Source organism: Chiloscyllium punctatum, chromosome 22 (genome assembly GCF_047496795.1).
Source record: "Chiloscyllium punctatum isolate Juve2018m chromosome 22, sChiPun1.3, whole genome shotgun sequence".
In the NCBI taxonomy this organism is placed as follows: Eukaryota; Metazoa; Chordata; class Chondrichthyes; order Orectolobiformes; family Hemiscylliidae; genus Chiloscyllium; species Chiloscyllium punctatum.
Genome location: NC_092760.1, coordinates 69700216 through 69726836, shown reverse-complemented (window position 1 = coordinate 69726836; position 26621 = coordinate 69700216). Strand labels below are relative to the sequence as shown.

Below are 26621 nucleotides of genomic sequence, written 5' to 3'. Positions count from 1 at the left end.
TAAGGTGATCAAGAGGCATATGGCATACTTGCCTTCATTGGTGAGAACATAGCATAAAAACTGACAAGTCATGTTGCAGCTGTACAGAACCTTAATAAGGCCACATTTGGAATAATGTACACATTTCTAGTCACCACGCTATCAGGAAGATACAGAAGCTTTGAAGAGAGTACAGAAACAGTTTACCAAGGTGCTGTCTGGTTTAGAGGGTATTAACTATAAGGAGAGATTGGTCAAATTTGGTTTGTATTCACATGAATGCCAAAGGATGAGGGGCAACTTGATAAAATTTCAGAAAATTATGAGAGATTGGATACTGGAGTTTTTTTCCCCAATGTAGAAATATCAACTGCATCGGTTTAAGGTAAAAGAGGGTGAACTTATAGGTGATGAGAGAGGTGATATATACAGAGGGTGATAAGTACCTGAAGTGGACTGTCAGAGTAGGGGTGAAGCAGCATTAAAGAGACATTTTGACAGAAAAACAAATAGGAGGGAAAAGAGGGATGTGGACCGTGTCGAGGTAAAAGGTTTTTAGTTCAGAAAGATAAGTGTTGACACAGTCTTGGTGGGTTGATAGGCATGTTCCTGTCTAAATTGTCCTTTACTCTTGTTCTTTGATTTTCTTCCATGTCCTCATTAGTGTGATCACATTCTTCCTATATTCTTTGGAGGTACCAGTGTTGGACTGGGGTGGACAAAGTTAAAAATCACAACACCAGGTTATAGTCCAACAGGTTTATTTGGAAGTACTAGCTTTCGGAGTACTGCCCCTTCATCAGGAAGTTGTGGAGTATTTCCACAACCACCTGAAGGAGCAGTGCTCCATAAGCTAGTGCTTCCAAATAAACCTATTGGACTATAACCTGGTGTTATGTGATTTTTAACTTCCTATAATATGGTGACCAGAATAGTGCACAACATTCTAGCTGCAGACTAAATATTGATCTACAGTTCTAGAAAACGTTCTGCCATTGTGACTCCATTATCAACCCCTTGAGTATCCTTGGTTAGCTTATCTTAGCCAATGCATGCCTCATACCATCAATGTTATGACATGTCAAAGGGTTAACTTGTTCTGCTGACATGTAAGAAATTGGATGTCCTGAGGGGTGTGTTTTTCTGTCTTGCAAGCAGAATATGACAGTCTAATCATAATCTCTAAACATTGTTTTAAGGAATAACCTAAATACACACCATTTCTGAAAATAATCTAATCACTTTACATTGATTTTGGGTGGCATGTGACTATGGGGGCTGGCAGGAGGTTGTATCTCGAGTGCATGACTGACGGTGATGACAGTGTATAAAGGGAGGAAAGTTCCCTTGTTTAGACAGCCTCACTTGACACGCTCTGCAAGCACTGCAAAGAGTTTTAAGTGATCTTCCAAAAGCTTGTAGTTGCTGAAATAAATCATGGCTGTTCACAGAATTTGGCATATTGCAGTTGCGTTAAAGATATAAGAATCTCAAGGGAACCTAACAATTCGCTTTCATTACGTTCAGGACCCTAGTTTCTAGAAACCAGACTGCTAAACTTCAAGAAAGCTAACTTTGATGCTATGAGGCATGCATCGGCTAGGATAAGCTACCCCGGATATTTAAGAGGTTGTCAGTGGATAGATAAGACAGATATTTAAAGAACACATTGATGAAATTCAACAATTGTACATTCCTATTTGAAGTAAGAGTAAAATAGGGAAGGTGGCTCAATCATGGCTAACAAGGGAAATCAGGAATAATGTTAAAGCCAAAGAGAAGGCAACAAATTGGCCAGAAAAAGCGGCAAACCTGAGGACTGGGAGAAATGTAAAATTCAGAAAAGAACAAATGGTTTATAATTTAGAAGGCAAAAATAGAATATGAAAGTAAGCTTGCAGAAAACATAAAAACTTACTGCAAAAGCTTCTATAGATATGTGAAGAGAAAAAGACAAACGTAGATCCCTTGCAATTAGAATCAGGTAAATTCATAATGGACAAAGACATGGCAAAATAATTGAACAAATACTTTGGATCTGCCTTCATTAAGGAGGACACAACTAACCTTCAAGAAATGCTAGAGGACAGAGGGTCAAGCATGGAGGAGGAACAGAAGGAAATCCTTAATAGTCAGGAAATGGTGTTGGGGAAATTAATGGGATTAAAATGCAATAAGTGCCCAAGGCCTGATGCCCTGCATCCCTTAAGGAATTGGCCCGAGAAGTAGCGGACACTTTGGCAATCATTTTCCAGCATTCTGTAGGCTTGGAAGAGTTCCAATGGACTGGAAGGAGAGAGAAAATAGGGAATTATAAACCAGTTAGCCCGACATCAGTGGTGGCGAAAATGCTGGAGTCTGTTATTAAGGACGTAATAATTGAGCAATTAGAAAGTGATGATAGAATTGATCCTAGTCAGCATGGATTCACTAAAGGGAAATCATGCTTGACAAAACTAGAATTTCTTTTGAGGATGTTACCAGTAGAGTGGACAAGGTGAATCCACAGATGATGTGTATCTGGTCTTTCAAAAGGCATTTGACAAGGTTCCACACATGAGATTAGTAATGAAAATTAAAGCTCATGGTATCAGAGGTAATGTATTGACATGAGTTCAAAGTTTGTGAAAAGATTTGTAGCTCAGGTGCTCGTTGTTGTGGTTCTGTTCGCCGAGCTGGGAATTTGTATTGCAGACGTTTCGTCCCCTGTCTAGGTGACATCCTCAGTGCTTGGGAGGCTCCTGTGAAGCACTTCTGTGATGTTTCCTCCGGAATTTATAGTGGTATGTCTCTCCCGCTTCCGGTTGTCAGTTCCAGCTATCCGTTGCAGTGGTCGGTATATTGGGTCCAGGTCGATGTGCTTATTGATTGAATCTGTGGATGAGTGCCATGCCTCTAGGAATTCCCTGGCTGTTCTCTGTTTGGCTTGTCCTATGATAATAGTGTTGTCCCAGTCGAACTCATGTTGCTTGTCATCTGTGTGTGTGGCTACTAAGGATAGCTGGCCATGTCGTTTTGTGGCTAGTTGGTGTTCATAGATCCGGATCGTTAGCTGTCTTCCTGTTTGTCCGATGTAGTGTTTTGTGCAGTCCTTGCATGGGATTTTGTACACTACATTGGTTTTGCTCATGCTAGGTATCGGGTCCTTCGTTCTGGTGAGTTGTTGTCTGAGAGTGGCTGTTGATTTATGTGCTGTTATGAGTCCTAGTGGTCGCAGTAATCTGGCTGTCAGTTCAGAAATGTTTTTGATGTATGGTAGTGTGGCTAGTCCTTTGGGTTGTGACATGTCCTCATTCCGTTGCCTTTCCCTTAGGCATCTGTTGATGAAATTGCGGGAGTATTTGTTTTTGGCGAATACATTGTATAGGTGTTCTTCTTCCTCTTTTTGCAGTTCTGGTGTACTGCAGTGTGTTGTGGCCCTTTTGAACAGTGTCTTGATGCAACTTATTTTGTGGGTGTTGGGGTGGTTGCTTTCGTAGTTCAGGACTTGGTCTGTGTGTGTGGCTTTCTTGTATACCTTTGTGGTGAATTCTCCATTCGGTGTTCTCTGTACCATTACGTCTAGGAATGGGAGTTGGTTGTCCTTTTCTTCCTCTCTAGTGAATTGGATTCCTGAGAGTGTGGACGAGGACATGCCGCAACCCAAAGCACTAGCCACACTACCATACATCAAGAGCATTTCCAAACTGACAGCCAGACTACTGCGACCACTAGGACTCATAACAGCACACAAACCAACAGCCATTCTCAGACAACAACTCACCAGGATGAAGAACCCGATACCCAGCAAGAACAAAACCAATGTAGTGTACAAAATCTCATGCAAGGACTGCACAAAACACTACATCGGACAAACAGGAAGACAGCTAATGATCCGCATCCATGAACACCAACTAGCCATGAAACGACATGACCAGTTATCCTTAGTAGCCACACACTCAGATGACAAGCAACATGAGTTCAACTGGGACAACACTACTATTATCGTAGGACAAGCCAAACAGAGAACAGCCAGGGAATTCCTAGAGGCATGGCACTCATCCACAGATTCAATCAATAAGCCCAATATACCGTCCACTGCAACGGACAGCTGAAACTGACAACCGGAAGCGGCAGAGACAAACCACTATAAATGCCAGAGGAAAGATCACATAAGTGCTTCACAGGAGCCTCCCAAGCACTGAGGATGTCACCTAGACAGGGGACGAAACGTCTGCAACACAAATTCCGGCGAACAGAACCACAGCATTGGCAGGAGTAGAGAACTGGTTGACAGACAGGATGCATGGACTTGAAATAAATGGATCCTTTTCAGAGTGGCAGGCAGTGACAAATGAGATACCATAGAGTTCAGAGCTTAGAACGCAGCTGTTCACAATATACATGAAAAATTTGGATGGAGAAATTGAATGCAATATCTCCAAATTTGTAGATAACACGGAGTTGGGTGACAGCGTGTGCTGTGAGGATATTAAGGGGCTACAGGATAATTGGACAGACTGATTGAATGGGCAAATACTTGACAAGTGTAATATAATGTGGATAAATGTGAGGTCATCCACTTTGACTGCAAAAACAGGAAGGCAGATTAGTATCTGAATCATGGCAGTTTAGCAAAACATGACATCCAATGAGACCTTGGTGGCATGGTGGAACAGTTGCTGAAGGTTGGTATGCAGGTGGTGAGGAAAGTTAATGGCACGCTGGCCTTCATAGCAAGAGGATTTGAGTATCAAAGTAAGGATGTTTTGCTGTAGTTATACAGGACCTTGGTGAGGCCACACCTTGTATGCAGTCCAGTCCAGTGAAGGTTTACCAGACTGATTCCTGGGATGACAGGATTGACATGGAGGAAAGACTGAATCAACTGGGCTTGTACTCGCTGGAATTTAGAAGAATGAGGAGAGATCTCATAGAAACACATAAAATCCTAATGGGAATAGACAGACTAAATGCGGAAAGAATGTTCCCGATGTTGACGAAGTCCAGAACTAGGGGTCACATGCTAAGAATAAGGGGGTAAGCCATTCAGGACTGAGATGAGGAAACATTTCTTCACTTGGAGAGTTGTGAACCTGTAGTAATCTTTCCCACAGGATGATGTTGGGGCCACTTCATTAGATATATTCAAGAAGGAGCTGAGCGTGGCCTTTATGGCTAATGGGTTCAAGGGGTATGGAGAGAAAACAGAAATGGGATACTGAGACTGCATAATCAGCCATGATCATATTGAATATTAATACAGATTTGAAGGGCCGAATAGTCTACTCCTGCACCTATTTTCTAGGTTTCTAGATAACTTCCCTATTCTTACACTTGAACCATCACCTAATTAATGGAAGAATCCAATAAACCTGATATTTTTACTTACCTGTCTGGTTACCTTTAAGTATTTGTAGACATATAAAGTCAGGTCCATTTCTCTACACTCCTTAAAATTTGATCATTAATCGTGTGCTCCCTTGCTTTGTTTGACCTCTTAAAATATACTAATCACATTTATACCTGACCAGTCCACTCATATCTCCTGCATTCTGCAGCTTTCTTCTTCACCATCAACAAAACAACCAATTTTTGCATCACCTGCAAATTTCTTAATAATATGCCTTGCATTTAAGCCTAACTCACTGACTTATATTATCAACAGCAAGGGACCAAGCACCAAGCTCTGCAGAATCCATTGGGAACAGACTGCCAGTCACAAACACTCTCTGCTTCCTGCCACTGAGTTATTTCAGATCCAACATGTCACTTCCCCCTTTGATACTACAAGCTCTTAGTTTATTGATCAATCCCTTCTGGGACCATCACAAAAGCCTTGCTAAAATCTATGTAAACTGCATCAAATACACCAAAATCAACTGATCTTCTTTGTTAATTGTTCAAAAAAATTCAATCAAGTTAGATGCACCTTCCTTAGATTCACCCAGACTGTTCTTGCTCAATCTATTTGTCTCTAATGACGATTAATACCATTCTCAGATTTATTTTTCCTCAAATCTTGTTGCAAATTCCAACTCTGATACCTACAAAGTTATCCTATTCAATACACAATAATTTGAGAAATTATTGGTGCAAGGCACCATTTCTAGACAATTGAATAGAAAAATGTGAACTTTTTCTAACACTAAGCACAGCACATTTTGGACGGTTTGCCATGACTACAATCACCCTTAAAACTGATCAATTTTAATAGACTTGCCTTAGCTAAATTTGGAAATAGAAAAGATGTAATAAGACAGATCAAAAACCATACATGTAATACTTACATTTGGAGTCATAGAGATGTACAGCATGGAAATAGACCCTTCGGTCCAAGTCATCCATGCCAATCAAATATCCCAACCCAATCTAGTCCCTCCTGCCAGCACCTGGCCCACACCCCTCCAAACCCTTCCTATTGATATACCCATCCAGATGTCTTTTAAATGTTGCAATCATACTAACCTCGACCACTTTCTCTGGCAGCTCATTCAATCCTCTGCCCCTTAGGTCTCTTTGATATCTTTCCCCTCTCCTGCTAAAACATATGCCCCAGGGACTCTCCCACCCCAGGGAAAAGACTTTGTCTATTTATCCTATTCATGTCCCTCATGATTTTATAAACCTCTATAACGTCACCCTTCAGCCTCCGATGCTTCAGAGAAAACAGCCCCAGCCTATTCAACCTCTCCCTAAAACTCAAATCCTCCAACCCTGGCAACATCCTTGTAAATCTTTTCTGAACCCTTTCAAGTTTCACAACATCTTTCCGATAGGAAGGAGACCAGAATTGCACACAATATTGCAACAGTGGCCTAACCAATGTCCTGCAGAGCCGCAACATGACCTCCCAACTCCTGTACTCAATACTCCGACCAATAAAGGAAAGCATACCAAACGCCTTCTTCACTATCCTATCTACCTGCGACTCCACTTTCAAGGAAATATGAACCTGCACTCCAAGGTCTCTGTGTTCAGCAACACTCCCTAGGACCTTACCATTAAGTATATAAGTCCTGCTAAAACTTGCCTTTCCAAATATCAGCACCTCACATCTGTCTAAGTTAAACTCCATCTGCCACTTCTCAGCCCATTGGTCCATCTGATCAAGATCCCGTTGTAATCGGAGGTAACCTTCTTCGCTGTCCACTACACCTCCAATTTTGGTGTCATCTGCAAACTTACTAACTGTACCTCTTATGCTCGCATCCAAATCATTTATGTAAATGACAAAAGGTAGACGATCTTTGTGGCATTCCACTGGTCACAGGCCTCCCAGTCTGAAAAACAACCCTCCACCACCATCCTCTGTCTTCTACCTTTGAGCCAGTTCTGTATGCAAATGGATAGCTCTCCCTATATTCCATGAGATCTAACCTTGCTAACCAGTCTCCCATGAGGAACCTTGTCAAACGTCTTACTGAAGTCCACATAGACTACATCTACCGCTCTGCCCTCATCAATCCTGTTACTTCTTCAATTGAAAATTGCATGTCTTATTAAACTTATTCTGAAGTAAGCTCAGAAGCTAGTTTTATGGCTGTGAACAAATTTAATGCAGACTAAATTTAACATTTACAGTTTGGAAAGGTATCGTCACACAATAGAATTTTCTGAATTTTAGCACAATATGTTAATCTTTCATTTTCAAACATTTTTTCCAAAATAGACACTAAAACTTAATGAAGAGATAACAGAGGGATGTGCGTCCCATGGTCAGCAACACAGTGCAGTAGTCTGGGAAGAGGATCAAAAAGTGACAAGGGGCAAGAGGAAGCAACTAATTGGGGGAGTAAATTTGAGTGAGTATTTATTCCTTTAGATTAGATTACTTACAGTGTGTAAACAGGCCCTGCAGCCCAACAAATCCACGCCGACCCGCCGAAGCGCAACCCTCCCAGAGCCAGTCCCCTACATTTACCCCTTCACCCAACACTATTGGCAATTTAGCATGGCCAATTCACCCGACCTGCATATTTTTGGACTGTGGGAGGAAACCGGAGCACCCGGAGGAAACCCACGCAGACACCGGGAGAACGTGCAAGCTCCAGACAGACCATCACCGTTTCTCTCACCTATAATTTGAAAGGTCTTTACTTGCAGCTCATAGTTTGCAAGAGCAATAGTGCAGATGTCCATAGCATAAAGGACCCACAGAAATTAATATTAATTAATATTATTTTGTTTTAAGGGAAATAGAAGGGCTTAATTTAAAGGGGTAAGTCGTAGGAGAGCTCAAGACCATGACATGGTTCTCCTGCTCTATGTGGAAAGTGGGACATTATTTCAAAGCCCAGGAACAGAACGCGTGCAGGAAAGATCCCCAACTGCAGCTCCTGGAAGCTCAGGTTTTGGAGCTAGAGTAGCTGATAACATCATGGGTAGCATGTACAGAGAGGTGGTCACTCTGCAGGCTAAGACGCCACAGGTAGGGAGAGCATGTATGACTACCAGGGAGAGAAAATGGACTAGACCAGGCAATGCAAGAGTCATCTATACATATTCCTCTGAAAAATGTTTGTATTGCTTTGAATAGTGTTGGGAGGGGAAAGTGGCAACAGCTAAATGCAGTGTGCAATAGCTGGTTCAGCTGCATGAAGAGGAGAAATAAGTGAAAAGGCTATAGATTTAGGGGATTCTCTCATAACGGAATATCGAAGTTTGAGGCCATAAACAAGACTCAAGTATGGTATGTTGCCTCCAAGGTGCTAGGGTCAAAGATGTCTCAGAGTGGTCACAGAACATTACAACGTGACAGGGCCAACAACCAGTGGCCGTTTTATACTTATGATCTTTGTACGTATACAAAGGAATGAGGGCCTAAAAACAGAATATAGGGAGTTAGGAACCAAGTTAAAAAGTAGGATATCAAAAGTAGTGATCTCAGGATTGCCACCTGAGCCATGGTCGAGTCAGAGGGTTGTAGGAAATAAGTACATGGCTGAAGAGGTTCATGCAAGGCGTAGGGTTTCAGATTCCTGGGACTCTTGAGACCGGTTCCAGAATAAACTGTACGGACTGCATCTGGTCAGACTGCAACTGATGTCCATGGGGGGGGGGGGGGAATGGAAAACTACGGAGAGGCGGAAGAGAAGAAAATGACAGCAAAAACAAAAGACAGAATGGGAAATAAGAAAAGTGATAAGCAGAGAATTTATGCGCAAGAATCAAAGAAGGCTACAATGCAAAATAATGCATACAAATATTAAAAAGACAAGCCTTAAGTCCTTGTGTCTGAATGCCTAGAACATGCACAAAAAGGTGGATGAATTATTTGCACAAATAGATATGATACAGTTGGGATTGTTGAGATGTGCAGAGAAGAGACTTCCATATGTGTAGAGCTTAAAAACACCAAGGGGCAGAAAACGATAGTAAGAGTTGTTTATATACCCAAAATTGTACTGGTAATATTGGGGCAGGCATTAAACAGGAAATTAGAAATGCAAGCAAAAAAGATACAGCTATATATATGGGCAACTTTAATCTGTACATGGATTGGGCAAATCAAATCAATAATAAAACCGGAGAAGATGAATTCCTGGACTGTGTATGCGATGGTTTTCTGCATCAGTACAATGAGGATTCAACTCGAGAAAGGCCATCCTAAATCGGGTGTTGTGTAATGAGAAAGGGATAATTGGCAATCTAGCTATCCAAGGCCCCTTTGGGAACAGAGACATAATATGACAGAAGTCTTCATTAAGATGGAGAGTAACAGTGAATTCTGAGAAGAGGGTCTAAATAAAGAAAACTACAATGATATGAGGTGCGAATTGGCTATGATAATTTGGAGAATGTTACTTAAAGGGATGGTAGCGCATAGGCAATGGTAAACATTTTAAAAATACATGCAGGAACTGCAATAATCTTTCATACCAATCTGACACAAAAATAAAACAAGAAAGATGGCCCAATCATGGCTAACAAAAGAAATTAGGGATAGTATTAGATCCAAGGAAGGACATACAAATTGGCCACAAAAAAAAAGTAGTTTAGATTTCAAAGGAAGACCAAGGGATTAAGAATGGCAGCCCCTGGGTTGTGAACGAGTTCCATTTTTGAGCACAAGGACAATAAAAATAGCTATTCGAAAGCACAGGAAAGATTCTTATGTAGTTCTTTAAAATTCAACCCCTGTATGGGATTGTGTACATAAGTACAAATTTTGGAATTTTAATAAACTTTTTTTTAAGATCTACTGCAACAGATTACTCTTTCCAAATGGTATATGGTTATTCTCTACATTATCCTCCACATTGTCCCCCTCCCATTCATGCCACTGTACTCCTGTATTCCCTTTCCTTCACGTATATGTCCAGCCTTCCCGAAACGCATCAATGCCATTGGCTCCAAACACATTGGATTTCACACAAATTCAACATTCTTTTACTCATAGTTTATGTGAGTTTTATTGCACAAATATCTAGCACATTAAGGTCACCCAATGACCCACTAACATAAGTTGTCCTTCTGTTGCTTGGGACTCGTTCAGTCAGATCGAAATTCTTTCAATTCACAAATCTAACAAATGAATATCCAAATATCACAAAGCAAAGTTTTAGTATCCAAAAATCACTATTAAGCTCTATGTCAGGTAGGCTAATCCTTTGACACGATGTTACATGTTGTGCCCTTCTTCTTGTCTGTCAGTCCTTCAGGATTGAGGGTGACTTGCTTATGATGTCTATAACAGAGTAAGCTCTTATGTGCATACAACCACGAGTCGTACTGCATGAAACAAACCATTCATGCCAAACAGTCCATGCCAATCATGTTCCCAAACTAAACTAGCCCCACCTGCCTATATTTGGCCAATGTCCCTCCAAATCTTTCCTATTCATGAACTTATCCAAATGTCTTTTAAACATTCCAATTGTAGCTGCATCCATTACTTTTTCTGGCAGTTCATTCCACACACTAACAATTATTAGTCCCTAGTTTTGAACTCCACCACCCTAGGCAAAACAGCCTTGCTATTCACTTTATCTATGCCACTCAATTTTATAAACTTCTATAACATCACACCTCAACTTCCAATGCTCCAGTGAAAGAACTCCCAGTCTATTTTTATATCTCAAACCCTCCGATCCTGGCAACATCCTGGTAAATCTTTTCTGAACTCTCTCCAGTTCCTACAACAGAGCGAATAGAACTGCATACAGTTCTCCAGAAGAGGCCATAATGCCCCAACTTCTGTACTTAAAGGTCTGAACAATGGAGGCGTCTGCTAAACAGCCTCTTAACCATCCTGTCTCCCTGTCTTGCAAATTTCAAAGAATTATGTATCTGAACCCCTCAATCTCTCTGTTCTACAACATTACCCAGGACCCTACCATTAATTGTACAAGTTGCAATTATTGGTGGTTTGGTCAAGTCAGTTAATTTTCTTGCAAACGTTTTGTCTCCCTCCTGGGTGACATGTTCAGTGCTGTCACTACATGGTTGAACTTACATGGTTCTGTCTGTTGTGGTGGATGGTTCTACTTCTGGTTTTGTACTGTAGTGGTCTGTAGATGGGGTCTGTTTCCAACATGTTTGTTTATGGAATCGTGGATGACTACCAGGGCTCCAGGAATTCCTGAGCTTGTTTAGTCTGTCCCAGTATCATAATGTAGTCCCAAATGAATTGGTTCCTGCATTGTCAGTGTGCACTGATATGACGAAGGACTGGTTGTGTTGCTTTGTTGCAAGCTGATGCTCATGTATTCTTGTGATGGGTTTCCTGCCTGTTTGTCCTATATAATGTTTCTCACAATTACTGAATGGTATTTTATATATCACATTCGTCCTGGATAGTAGCTGGTGAAGTGTGGCTGTTGGTTTGTGTGCCGTCATTATTCCCAGAAGTCTTGCTGTTAGTTTCTAATGGTAGGGTAGGGTGGTCAGTGTGTTGGAGGAAGCACAGTGTCTTCTTAGTGTTGTTTGCATGCCAGGCATCAGCAGATGAAACTAATAGGCTACCCATTATTGGCAAAGACTTTGTACAGGTGTTCATCTTCATTTTTAGAGTTCTGGGGTGTTGCAGTGTATTATGGCTTGTTTAAAAGAGGCAGCATGATGGTTCAGTGGCTCGCACTGCTGCCTCACCGTACCAGGGTCCCAGGTTCTATTCCAGCCTCGGGCAACTGTCTGTGTGGAGTTTGCACATTCTCCCCCTGTCTGTGTGGGTTTCCTCCAGGTGCTCCGGTTTCCTCCTACAGTTCAAAGATGTGCAGGTAAGGTGAATTGGCCATGCTAAATTGCCTGTAGTGTTAGGAGGATTAGTCAGGGGTAAATATAGGGGGGTGGGTTTTTCTTCGAAGAGTTGGTGTGGACTTGTTGGGCCGAAGGGCCTGTTTTCACACTGTACGTAGTCTAAGTTAATCTTAGACAGGGTTTTGACACAGCTCTGTTCGTGGATGCTGGGCAGGTTGCTGCTATAACTCAGGATCTGGTCTGTATGTGTGGTCTTTCTGTACACTCTGGTAAGGAATTTACCTTTGTTCGTTCATTCAACCAGTACATCTAAGAACAGGAGTTGGTGTGTACTCTCCAACTTGGACCGTTTAATGATAACAAAGGTATCACCCATATATCGGATTCATAGCTTGGGCTGGATCAGGGGAAGGCTGTACTTTCTAGTCTTTACATTACTGTTTCAGTAATGAGTCCAGAGATGGGTGAATCCATGGGTGTCCTATTGATTTGTTTGTATGCCTGGTCATTAAAGACAAAAAGTGTGTGGTCAGGCACAGGTCCAGTAGTTTCAGAATATTATATTTGCTGACAGTTCTGTTGTCAATTTGTTTAGAAGTGCGGCCAGTGTTTCCTTTGCTACTGTTATATTGACAAAGTGAACAGCTCTGTAACATCAAATGAGACCATCATTCCATCAGCACACTCCATCTTATCAATAGCATATTCACCAGGACCAAGTTCACCAGGGAAGAAGAGAACAACAATAACCTCCCATTCTTGGATGTACTGGTTGAACAAACAACAGTGAATCCTTATCAGTGTACAGAAAGGCTACACATGCAGACCAGATCCTTAGTTACAACAGTAACCACCCCAACGTCCACAAACAGAGCTGTGTCAAAACCCAGGTTAATCCAGCCATAACACACTCCAACCAGAATTTCTGTAAAACAGACGTGAACACATGAAATTTTTAAATTGTCCAAAATACCAAATAGTGCAGATTAGAGATAGTGTCTCAAGTTTGTGAAGACACTAAAAGCACTAAGAAACGATGAGAACGTAATCATATTACCAGAAGACTGGGTTTCCTCTGGGTGCTCCGGTTTCCTCCCACAGTCCAAAGATGTGCAGGTCAGGTGAATTGGCCATGCTAAATTGCCTGTACTGTTAGGTAAGGGGTAGATGTAGGGGTATGGGTGGGTTGCGCTTCGGCGGGGCGGTGTGGACTTGTTGGGCCGAAGGGCCTGTTTCCACACTGTAGGTAATCTTTACTATCTTTACAAAGGCAGAATGACGGTCATCCTGGACAAAGCAGAGTACATCCAAAAAGTGCAACAACTACTTGCAGATACCGACACCTACCAAAAGAGGGAGTTTGACCCCACCCCACAGCTCACCAATAGGATAAACAACACACTGAGGAACCTACAAAAAAAACGGACAGATAATCAGGTTTGACCTACAGAGAATGAAACCTGAAAGCAACAACACTCCCAGATTCTATGGACTACCTAAAGTGCACAAACCAGACATCCCACTCAGACCCATTGTATCACTATCAGGGACACCATCACACAAACTGGCTAAAGAACTACAGCAGAAACTGAAACAGCTGATCAGCGGATCCAGACACTCTACACAGTCAACACAGGAATTCTTGGACATCATCAGAAATATACACATAAACAAGGAAGAAACTATGGTCTCCTTCGATGTAATGGCACTGTTCACCTCTATCGACAAAACCCTAGCCAGAGAAACAATAGCCAACCTGCTGGACATACAGAACAAACAACAAGACGGGGAACCCATCAACAAAGACTGCATACTCAAACTACTGGACCTGTGCCTCACAACACACTTCACATTCAACAACCAAATATATGAACAAATCTATGGCACATCCATGGGCTCGTCCATCTCTGGACTCATAGCAGAAGCAGTAATGCAAAGGTTAGAACAAACAGTCTTACTGCAAATTCAACCCAAACTCTGGGTCAGATATGTAGGTGATACCTTTGTAATCATTAAAAACACAGAAATAAAAAACACACACCGGATCATCAACGCCACACTCACAGGAATCCAATTCACTAGAGAGGAAGAAATGGACAACCAACTCCCATTCCTAGACGTGATGGTACAGAGAACACCGAATGGAGAATTCACCACAAAGGTATATAGGAAAGCCACACACACAGACTAAGTCCTAAACTATGAAAGCAACCACCCCAACACCCACAAAATAAGTTGCATCAAGGCACTGTTCAAAAGGGCCACAACACACTGCAGTACACCAGAACTGCAAAAAGAGGAATACAATGTATTCGCCAAAAACAAATACTCCCGCAATTTCATCAACAGATGCCTAAGGGAAAGGCAACGGAATGAGGACATGTCACAACCCAAAGGACTAGCCACACTACCATACATCAAAAACATTTCTGAACTGACAGCCAGATTACTGCGACCACTAGGACTCATAACAGCACATAAATCAACAGCCACTCTCAGACAACAACTCACCAGAACGAAGGACCCGATACCTAGCATGAGCAAAACCAATGTAGTGTACAAAATCCCATGCAAGGACTGCACAAAACACTACATCGGACAAACAGGAAGACAGCTAACGATCCGGATCTATGAACACCAACTAGCCACAAAACGACATGGCCAGCTATCCTTAGTAGCCACACACACAGATGACAAGCAACATGAGTTCGACTGGGACAACACTATTATCATAGGACAAGCCAAACAGAGAACAGCCAGGGAATTCCTAGAGGCATGGCACTCATCCACAGATTCAATCAATAAGCACATCGACCTGGACCCAATATGCCAGCCACTGCAGCAAACAGCTAGAACTGACAACCGGAAGCAGCAGATACAAATCACTATAAATGCCGGAGGAAACATCACAGTAGCGCTTCACAGGAGGCTCCCAAGCACTGAGGATGTCACCTAGACAGGGGACGAAACGTCTGCAAAACAAATTCCCAGCTCGGCAAACAGAACCACAACAACTTGAGGCACCTAGCTTTTCCAAAACTGAGAAACTATGTTGTACAACTAAGGCTCACAGTGCAGAATTCAAAGACTCAGGTGCACCAAGAGGTAAGTGACATACCAAAGTTGACACCTGCACAACTTCAACTCCTTGGAAAGAACAAGTTAAGAATAAGTGGCTGTCTTACATCTCAATATTAATAATGTAGGAAGAGCAAAAAGAGTAACTAGACCACCATGGAACACAGAAAGAACTAGAGAAAACTAAGAAAATTACTGATCACAGTATTTCTAAAACACAAAAGTTTGCAACATAGAGAGAGGCATTAGGGATGAAGGGGGAATTATCTTTCAATCAACTTGTACAGGAATGCAAAAAGCTTTTAGGAGCATGTTGCCAGAGGTGGCAGAATTTTTCAAGTTTATTTTCACTCTTTCATTGGATGTGTCCCTAGCAAGACCAGGTTTATTGCTTATGTTATGGACTAGGCCAGACCTCCTCAAAATATTTTACGACAGTAGCCTCCAGCCTAAGGTTTTCTTATTTTGAAGGCATTTGTGAAGTGGATATTCCAGATGTGATACAGCTGGTCAAACCTCTCCACTTCAAGCAAAACAGAATTACTTCAACAGTACAGTTGAAACAAACAAAAGAAGCAGAACTTAGAAGAACTTAACTATTGGAAACTATTCCTGATGAAGGGCTTTTACCCGAAACGTCGATTTTCCTGCTCCTCGGATGCTGCCTGACCTGCTATGCTTTTCCAGCATCACTCTAATCTAGATTCTGGTTTCCAGCATCTGCAGTCCCTGTTTTTACCTCTTGGAAAACTTAACTGATTCGATACAGTAACGACTATGATTTAACTGCTCCAATACAGTAACATCCCTTAAACACATCACTCAACAAAAAAGGTAAATTCAAACAGGTTCTTACAGACAGGAACGAACAACATCCATAGAGATTTCAGAAGAATGTCAGGGGAGTTCTTTAAAGAAGCTTGCAACTCCCTTGGACTCTCATTTTGTGACCGTTACAGCTAAAAGCAAACAAGAAAAAGTCTGAACTGGGAGAACTGGCAGTCACCTTCCATTGTCAACCTAGAACATTCGGCACCTCTGACTTTACGACCTCGCTTCAAAAAATCAAGGACAAAATAACCTTTTTAAAGTGACAGCATAGTCACACTTATCCCTAATTTCTCTCAAGATGGTGGTACCTTCTTGAAAGGCTGCAGTCCATCTAATATATCTACATTGCTATTAAAAAGGGAGTTCCAGGATTTTGTCCCAGCAATATTGAAGGAACAGTAACGTAACTCCAAGTCAAAATTATGTAGGTCATGGAGGGAAACTTGCATGTGGTAGTGTTCCCATGCCTCCACTGCCCTTTCCCCTCTCATGAAAAAGGTCAAAAGTTTAGAAGGTGCTGTCGGAGGAAGTTTGGCAAATTGCTGTAGTGCATCTTGATTATTCTACACACTACTGCCATTGTGCTGATTCAAGGTGGTGAATAGATGCCAATCAAGGAGGTTACATTGTCCTCGGTGATTGAACCACAGTCATACAGCCAAGTGGAACGTATTCCATCACATTCTTGACTTGAGCCTTGCAGATGATGAACAGACTTTAGAAAGTCGGGAAGTGTCACAGAATTCCCAGTTACATATCTGTTCTTCTTGCCATAGACTTAGTTGTCTGGCTTTTGAGTTAAGCATTTTTGAAAGTAATACTGTCACAGCTTTCTTGAGAATAGTTTTGCTAAAACTCAGATAGCTCGTCGTTGTAACTCAAATTAAGGTCATCTAAGTGTCAAATTGATACCAATATTTAAATAATTCGTGATGTCATTATGCAGTAATGAATGCAAGACCGTTTGTAAGATAGGCAAAACTACAAATCTATTCTAAAACCACTTTTATACTCGTTATTTTAATTCAAATTTGAAGAATCTGGCAATTATGAGCCAACTGCCAAGATTTACATGATTAAATCCACATTTTCTATTCAAGCACGAGACAGAGATGAGGCAGCAATCAGGACACCAGAAACAAATACCGCAATGTAAAAATTTGAATTCTAATCTTCCAGACTAAACTAATCAATACAAATGTCTTAAGTATAATCTAGTAGATGCTTCACTGTTGCTCAACTATTTTACTGTCTTTTATCCAATCAGAGAGTTTTGAAAGCTCAGGTTTTATATATATTGCTTTAAACTGCTATCAACACGTCTCTTGCTAAGTGTGCATCAAAAAAAGGATGGCAGATCTCAGTTTTTCCTCCATGGGACAAAATACTGATGATTATAAAGTGTTTGTCTCTCCTGTTTTGTCAAAAAGAAACTAAATTGGTTAACTGAAATTGAAACTTAAAATACTTTTTTTTTACAATTTCAAATATTTAAACTTAAATAATTTAATAAAAACTTCAGACATTTAAATAAAGATACTACTTTTACATCTGCAATATCACCCAAGTCATAAGGTTTTGGGTTCAGAACCTGCAGCACAAAATATTATCATCATTGCCCATTGTGCTCGATTTTGGATGAGTCATTATACCAAGACTGTCTGCCTACTCAGTGAATATATAATTTAAAAATTGCTATAGGACTCCTGTGACATAATGGCAGCGCCCCTACCTCTGGATCAGAACATACTGGTTCAAGTCCCATCTGCCATCGAGCTGTCGTAACATCTGAATTGGGTAAATAAAAGAACACTGAGGAAGAGGAGTGCTCCCCATTGTAATAACCAATATTTAGCCTTCAACAAACATCAAACAGATGGTCAATCTGCCATATTGCTGTTTGTGGCACCTTATTATGCTTCCCTAACTACAATAAATGACTACACGGCAAATGATTTCACTAGCTGTTTGGTGCTTTTGGGCTTAAGTTGTGAAAGATGCAAAACAAATGCAAGTTCCTTCTTTACTATTAAATCTATGTTTATATTGAAAGCTTGGAATCCATTTATTTTACTCCAAACATAGCAATTCAACATTTTATTCATAAAAAATATCAAAATGTTGAAGCAGCTTTTAAGCTTCTACCTTAAGAGGTAGCAGAGGTAATTAATTAAAACTGCACACCTTAGGAAGTAATTAATTAAGAATGTGGAAATCCTACATATATCTTACGAGGTAATCTGTTTACTTACATACAGTTTGCCTCAAGAGCAAAGTTAAACGTGTAAAGCACATTATATTCGAAAGGTGCTCTCGCGGTTTCTATTTTGTTTTTGCCGTTTAATGGCTTGAAGCACTTGATGGGAACTTACGTCCCGGCAGAACAGCTCATTAAGTTCTTCCAGACCACGCCTACCTTTACAAACAGTTTTATCAACAACAAAAAAAGAACTTACATACTGAACACTGAATCCAAACTAAATTAGATACTCATTTTTATAAACAACTCATTCCTTTTCCACTTCGATTGTTTTTTTTAATACAAGAAAAGAACTATTTTTATAGAAGGTTCGGTCGACAGGGATTCCAGGATCTGAGGCCAGTTTTTCAACTCTCCAGCACCTCTTCCCCCCCCCCCCCCTTGCACATGTTACAGCATTTAGTAAACTGCAAAAGGGAAAAAAAAATAAATCTGGTCGATGGAGAACGGGAAGTTGAAACATCACAAAGTGTTTTTTTTTCCAGAAGTGATTAAAGCAGGGCGAAGCACAGCCTAATACAGCGGCCGATAGCCTCGGACTTTCCTTGTGGAACACGGCGGTCTCTCCGTTGGACAGCCGACAGGTTGCACACTTTATCAGCGCCCCCCAGGATAACAACACCAGGCCTCGAAGCCCCCGATTTTTTTTCTTCTCACACACATACACACACAGGGGGGCGCACGTTCAGCCCTAGTCTCCTGGCGCCTTCTTACCTGGACTTGACGCCACTGCCCGCCCGCTCGTACGGCCACGTTTGTCCGCCGGGCGCCAGCGGATCGCTGAAGTTGGGGGCCGGGTAATTCCTCTCCATGGGTTTTTTTTCAAAACACCCCGAGTGCGCTGCGCTCGTGGGGTGGGGGGGCCGGGCTGGCCGTCACATGCCTCGCGCCAGCGGGGCGGCCGTTGGGAGTTGAGGTGCTCGCGCTAGCGGGGCGGTTGTTGGGAGTTGTGGGCCTCTCGTTACAGTGCTTTGCTGCGTGAAAGCGAGCGGCAGGCCGACGGATGCACTAAAAAAAATCCGGACAGTGAGAAGTGGCGGATGTCTGGATATCCAGTCAACCTGACTTTCTGATTTTTTCTCTCTCTCTCGCTCCCTTCTCCAGAACGTTTAGTTTTCTCCCAGGATGCACCTCCTTCTGCTCCAGAGCTGGCGGAAAGGAAACCGCTAAAACGTAAGGAATCGGGGAGGGGACAAGCCTAATGGCTGGCTATTGTTGGAATGTCCAGGCCCATTGTACCAGAGTTGTTTTGCTAATGCCGGATAGCTCAAAAACATAATGGTAGTGATTTCTACGGTTTGAACGCCTAGTACCAGATTTTAGTTGGGGTTGTTAATGTTTGAATTCCTAATTCCTTCGCACAGGTTTTCTAATGCTTGATTGTACAAAACGCAAACTATTATCGGACAGTTAACACTCCCAACTTCCAGTGCAGTAGTGAGTGCCGTACTGTCGAAGGTGCGTGTTTTCGACGTGACCTTAAACTGAGTTTGCTTTGTCAAAGGGACTTAAAAAGACACGATTTCTCAGTGCTAGGGAGTTATGTATATTGAACTGTACAACTTATTTATACCTCAAAATTAACATAATTAATTGCGTATTTAGTTAGTAGCACATTGCTGTTTGTGGGACTTGCTGGGGGTGCAGACTGGTTAAGTTAGTGAGTAAATTTCTAAAGTTAGAACATTTAAAAGACATTTGGATAAGTACATGAATACGAAAGGTTTAGAGGGACATGGGTCAAACGCAGGCTAATGGGACTAGTTTAGTTTGGGAAACCTGGTCAGCATGGACGAGTTGGATCGAAGGGTCTGTTACTGTGCTATACATCTCTATGACTCTACATTTTCAGCTTTAAAAACACATTGCGATGAACTTTTGGACATGAAAATTGGTATATAAATTCAAGTCTGTCTGCTTTCAAGATGGGAACTAGTTACCTCTATGTTTACAAAAAAGCACAACAAATGATAAAAATGATGTTGAAGGACCGGGAAAATGAATACTTTCTGGATGCTGAGTACTGGATTAGTCATTTGTATCGGTATTCACCCAAGATTGGACATGGCCAATCTGCTGCAGTAAATGAGGCAGTAGAGAAATTAAATATGATAAAAACATTAAAGAGAAAGTATTTAATAGTTGGCAAAATTCAAAGTAAAAAAAGTCAAAATGCTGAAACTTCCTAATAGTACTATGTATGACAACCACCTGATGAAGGAGAATTGTTCCGAAAGCTAGTGCTTCCAAATAAACCTGTTGGACTATAACCTGGTGTTGTGTGATTTTTAACTTTGTACACCCCAGTCCAACACCGGCACCTTCAAATCTTGTGTATGTATTGTTTGTGGAAGATTGCAAATGTTATTTCCTTTAAAATACTATTATTAATCAGTTTGCCCAGTGTACCTGGAGAAACTTTCAGAGACAATTTGAGATAGTCTTGTGAAGCAAATGGTTAATAAATTAAAGCCAGCATGACTTTGTTAAAAGGCAAGTCAGGTTTGATTAAACAAAACAGAAATTGCTGAAAAAGCTCAGCAGGTCTGGCAGCATCTGTGGAGAGAAAATAGATTTACCATTTTGGGTCTAGTGACTTGGCTTCAGAACTTCGATTCAGCATAGATGATGCCAAACCTGCTGAGATTTTACAGAAATTTCTGTTTTTGTTTTAGATTTCCAGCATCTGCAATTCTTCTGGTTTCAAGTTTGATTAGCTTGAGTGAGTACTTTAAGGAAGTAATGCAGAGGGTTATTGAGCATTGTGTAGTTGATTTGTATATAGACTTTTAGAAGTCATTTAATGAAGCACAAGTTTATAATAAATCATAAACTTCTTTACCAAATAAAAGTCAATTGGATTATAGGGGCAATGGAAGTGCAGATGCAGGATTGGCTACAGAACACACTGTAGTGGTGAATTGCTGACTTTAAGCATAGAGAAGAGTACAGTGGCCTTTAAAAGTGATTTACCTGCACTTCATCCAATTTGGACTGCTGTATTCTCTGTGCACAATGTGGTTTCCTCTGCAGTGGGGAGACAAAACACAAAATGTGTGACCACTTTGCCAAACACCTCCACTCTATCTGTAAAAATGACCCCAAGCTTCCAACTGCCTGCCACTTCAACATACCACTATGATCCCATGCCAATATTTCTGTCTCTCATCTGCTGCAGTAAAGCTTGATGCAAGCTAAAGGAATTCCACCTTTTCTTCCAAATAGGTACCTTTATAGTCCTCAAAATTCAACATTGAATTTAACAATTGAGTGTGAACATCTTCATCCGTGTTTGTTACCCACTCCAATATCTGAAAGTTATATTCTCCCAGCACAGCCAACATGTTTTCAACTGTTCACATTTCCCATTAGCACCCGTTGAACATTTATGTTTCTCCCAGCCTATAATCAGCAATCCCTTCTCCTTTTTGTTATCTTTCTCTGGGTAAGATCTCCATCTATTCACTCCTTTCTCTCACCATCTGTCATCCGCATAAATTTCCCAGCTGCTTTCTGTTCTGATGAAGGGTCACTAGACTCGAAACCCTAACTCAGTTTTCTCCCCACAGATTCTACCAGACCTTGAGTTTCTCCAACACTCCTGTTTCAGTTTCAGATCGCCAGCATTGACATTCTTTATTTTATTTAAGTGTACAGTGATTCTCATAGTCATACAGTTGTACAGCAAGGTAATAGGTCCAACTGGTCCATGCTGACCACATATCCGAAATAAATCTAGTCCCATTTGCCAACATTTGGCCCATATCCCTCTCAACCCTTCCTATCCAAATACCAATCCAGACCACCAATGAATCCTGTCTTTTAAGTGTTGTAATTGTACTAGCTACCTCCACTTTCTCTGGCAGCTTATTCCATATATGCACCACCCTCTGCATGAGAAATTTGCCCCTTAGGTCACTTTTAAATTTTTCCCCTCTCACCTTCAACCTATGAACTCTAGTTTTGGTTCTCCCCACCCTGGGGAAAATACCTTATCTATTCACCCTATCCATGCCCCTTATGGTTTTATAAATCTGTATAAGATCACCCCACAGCCTCGGACGCTACAGGGAAAATAGACCCAGCCTATTCAGCCTCTCCCTATAGCCCAAACCCTCCAACCCTGGTAGCATCTTTGTAAATCTTTTCAAGTTTCAAAACATCCTTCCTATAGTAGGGAGACCAGAACTGAATGCAATATTGAAAAAGTGCCTAACCAATGTCCAGTACAGCCACAACATGACCCCTCAACTCCAAAAGCCACCTTCACTATCCTGTCCACCTGTAACTCCACTTTCAAGGAACGATGAACCTGCACTCCAAGGTCTGTTTGTTCAGAAACACTCCCCAGGACCTTACCATTAAGTGCATAAGTTCTGCCATGATTTACCTTTCCAAAATGCAGCACCTCACATTTGTCTAAATTAAACTCCATCTGCCACTCCGCTGCTCATTGCCCATCTGATCAAGATCCTGTTGTACTCGAAGGTAACCTTCGTTGTCTGCTACAGCTCCCAATTTTGGTGTCATCAGCAAACTTACTAACCAGGACCAAAGGGTCTGTTTCTGAGCTGTACATCTCTATGACTCTATACTTCCTATGTTCACATCCAAATCACTTATATAAATGACAAAAAACAGTAGACCTAGCACCGATCCTAGGTGCTAGCACAGATTCCAGACCCTCTCGGTCCTTCGGGACGGGAGGTATGCGGTGTGCTTCCTGCAAGAAACCCACACTACCCCGGGAGACAAAGCCACCTGGCTCCTGGAGTAGCGAGGGGGGGGGTCTACATGAGTCACCTCACCCGCAGATCTGGCGGGGTGGCTATCCTGTTGGCCCCGCATTTTCAGCCAGAGATCTTGGGGGTCAGGGAGCCCATGCCAGGCCGTTTGCTTCACCTGACAGTTCGGCTGGGGGGCGCGGTGCTTCATTTGGTGAACATCTACGCTCCGCTGGCCAGGCCGAGGCAAGTGAGCTTCTTTGAAGAAGTGTCCGCTCATCTCGCTTCCATCGACGAGAACCAGTGCGTCGTCCTCGGGAGAGATTTTAATTGCGTCCTCGAAGGCAGGGACCACGACGGTGCCCGCACTGGTTGGTCATCAGGGAGGGAGGTTGGGGGACTTGGTCAAGTCCTTCGACCTGGTGGACGTCTGGCGGAATCTCCATCCCAACTCCATCACCTTCACCTTTGTGAGGCCTGGGGTCGGAGCGTCCAGAATCAACCGCCTGTACGTTTCGCGGGCGTACGCCTCCTGTTTTCCAAGGGCCTCCATGCGGCAGGTGTCGTGCACGGACCATCACCTGGTGTGGGTAGAACTCCTTCCATTCGGCGCCAGGCTCGGCTCCGTGTACTGGCACTTTAACAACTTGGAGGACGAGCGGTTCTGGGACTCGTTTCATTGTATCTGGGCCGGCTGGAGAAGGAAGCGGGGAAGCTTCCCCTCCCTGAGGCTATGGTGGGACGTGAGCAAGGCTCATGTCCGTGTCTTCTGTCAGGAGTACACGAGGGGGTCGACAAAGAGGCGGAAATCCAGGATCGGGGAGTTGGAGAGGGAGATGCTCGACCTGGAGTCACACCTTGGTCAGCCCGACGCGGACCCGGCCCTGCGCGGGGCGTACGAAGAGAAGAAGGCCGCACTCCGGGACCTGGAGCTCGTCGGGGTGCGTACGTGAGGTCGCGGATCCAGCTCCTCCAGGACCTGGACCGAGGCTCCCCTTTCTTCTACTCGCTGGAAAAAAGGCGTGGCACCCTTCAGCAGCTCCTTGTGCTGCTGGCCGACGATGGGTCCCTCGTCTCAAATCCGGACAGTATCCGGGCCCGCGTCCGAAACTATTACACTGCTCTGTTCTCTCCGGATCCGTCCAGCGAGGATGCTCACAGAGTTCTGTGGGAGGACCTGCCGCAGCTCGGCACGGAGGACGCCAGAAGGCTCGACACTCCCGTCACTTTAGAGGAGCTGTCCGGCGTCCTCGACTGGCTCTCGAGGGGCAAAACCCCGGGGCTGGACGGGCTGACTGTGGAGTTCTTCAGGGCGTTCTGGGACGTCCTGGGGAGCAACTACGCACAAGTCCTGGGGGAGTATCTAAATGCCGGAGAGCTTCCCCTTTCCTGGCACAGGGCGGTCATCGTCCTCCTGCCAAAGAAGGGGGACTTTCGTTCTCTGAAGAACTGGCGTCTGGTCTCCCTCCTTAGCACGGACTACAAAATCTTCGCCAGGGTGTTGTCTTCTCGCCTGGCTTCCGTGCTGGCCCACATGATTCACCCGGACCAGTCCTATACGGTCCGGGGCTGGAGGATACACGACAACGTCCGCCTGGTCCGGGACCTGATTCATTTCTGTCGACAGGCTGGTCTGCCGTGCGCCTTCCTGTCTCTCGACCAGGAGAAGGCGTTCGACAGGGTCGATCACGAGTACCTGCTCGAGACTCTGTGGGCATTTGGGTTCGGGACGCGGTTCGTCGCCCGGATCTGACTTTTGTACGCCGCGGCAGAGTGTCTGGTTAAAGTTAACGGGTCCCTGACGGCGCCCCTTCGCTTCGGGAGAGGAGTGCGTCAAGGCTGCCCCTGTCCGGCCAGCTGTATTCCCTGTGCGTGGAGACTTTCCTGCGCCTCTTGCGTAGGATGTTGTCGGGGCTGGTTCTACGCGGCGCAGGCACAGGGGTGGTCCTCTCGGCCTATGCCGATGATGTGCTCCTCACTTTCACCAACCCGGCTGACCTGGGGAGGATGCGCGAGTGCTAGGCCGTGTACTCGGCAGCGTCTTCCGCCAGGATCAACTGGGCCAAATGTTCTGGACTACTGGTCGGTCCGTGGCGGGTGGACTCTCTGCCGGACGAGTTACGGGGGTTCAGCTGGAGTACCACCCATCTCCTCTATCTGGGGGTCTACCTCAGCCCGGCTGAGGAATCCTGGCCGGCCAATTGGCAGGAGCTGGAGGCCAAAGTCTCGGCTCACCTAGGCCGCTGGACAGGACTGCTCCGAGTGCTATCTTACAGGAGTCGAGTGCTAGTCATAAACCAGCTGGTGGCTGCCATGCTGTGGTACCGGCTGGTCACTTTGGGACCTCCTCCTGGCTTTGTCGCTGACGTCCAGAGAACGTTGGTCGACTTCTTCTGGGACAAAAAGATGCACTGAGTCGCTGCGCAGGTTCTGAATCTCCCTATTGAGGAGGGCGGTCAGTCGCTGGTGTGCGTCCGCACCCAGGTTGCGACGTTCCGCCTTCAGACCTTGCGGCGATACCTTTACTTCGAGCCTCCTCCTAGGTGGTGCGCCCTGGCGACGTATTTTTTCCGCCAGGTGCATTACCTCAACTACGACATGCAGCTCCTGTTCGACTGTGACGGTTTGGAGGTTGGCCTCAAGACGCTGCCTGTCTTGTACCATGACCTGATCACTGTCTAGAACTTGGTCGAATCGCGCCACGCCTGCCCTCCAGCAGGAGTAGCAGCTGTCGTCAGGGGGCCGTTGCTCAGGAATCCGCACCTCCGTACTCGCGGGTTCGAGTGGCTGTCGGAGGGGAGGGCCGTGGCGGCGAGGGTGACCAGGGTCGGGGACGTGCTGGGTACCAGGGGCCTGGGCTGGACGCTGCCGCAGGACATAGTGAGCAGGGCAGTGGTAGACGTTCGGTACGTGGCCACCGCCATCCGACGCCTTAAAACGGCGGTGCTCGGACCCGACGTAGTGCACCAGTTGGAGGACGCTCAGGTGTGCGGTGGGATCCCGTCCGCGCTCATCCCAGCCCGAACGGAATTTCACATTGGCCCCAAGGTCCCGTACTTCCCGCGGGAGCCCGTGCCCCATAACCTGAGCTGCCTCCGGAATTTTAATTTTGTTTCCTTTCAGGGGGTAAAAAGGCGGGCCCTGTATAGACTGCTGCTGCACACCGACCACCTCTTCTCCCTCATCATTTGCCACCGGGCGGTGGGGATCCCCAGTGGAGGGCTCTCTACGCAGGAGTCCTCCCCCTTTCTCTCTGGGATCTGGGGTGGAGGGTGCTGCACGCAGCAGTCCCCTGCAACCGCAGATTGCAGTGGTTCACGGACTCCCAGCCCAACTGCTTGTTCTGTGGCGCTGTGGGGTCCGTGGACCACGTGTATATTGGGTGTGGGTGTTTGCACTCCCTTTTTGATTTTCTTAAAAACCTTCTCTGCTTTTGGTTGCACTTCAGTCCCACGCTCCTGAACTTCGGGCGCCCAGTACGGAGGAGGGAGGGCAGGTCTGAAGACCTCCTCGTGGGTCTGCTCCTGGGCCTGGCCATAAACAGGTCGTGGCAGCGGGCCGTGGAGGGG

General features: G+C 44.1%; 1 protein-coding gene and 1 long non-coding RNA gene across 5 annotated transcripts in view; one reads left to right on the top strand and one right to left on the bottom strand.

The window, feature by feature from the left end:
- Nucleotides 1-19685, bottom strand: part of qser1 (glutamine and serine rich 1) — a 202518-nt gene extending 182833 nt beyond the window's left edge. The window contains exons 1-2 of one of the 2 annotated variants that reach the window (XM_072592616.1): nt 19043-19135; nt 16094-16196 (exon numbers count right to left, since the gene is read on the bottom strand). In XM_072592616.1, coding sequence (XP_072448717.1) covers nt 16094-16116 — 23 coding nt within the window. In that variant the 5' untranslated portion in view covers nt 16117-16196; nt 19043-19135. Of the gene's footprint in view, nt 1-16093; nt 16197-19042 lie in introns of both variants that reach the window. The other variant, XM_072592615.1, reaches the window with a different exon arrangement.
- LOC140493765 (uncharacterized) overlaps nt 18995-26621 on the top strand; it is a 145497-nt gene continuing 137870 nt past the window's right edge. For all 3 annotated transcript variants that reach the window (XR_011963761.1, XR_011963762.1, XR_011963760.1), the window contains exons 1-2: nt 18995-19125; nt 19433-19501. This is a non-coding gene — a long non-coding RNA (uncharacterized lncRNA). The remainder of the gene's footprint in view (nt 19126-19432; nt 19502-26621) is intronic.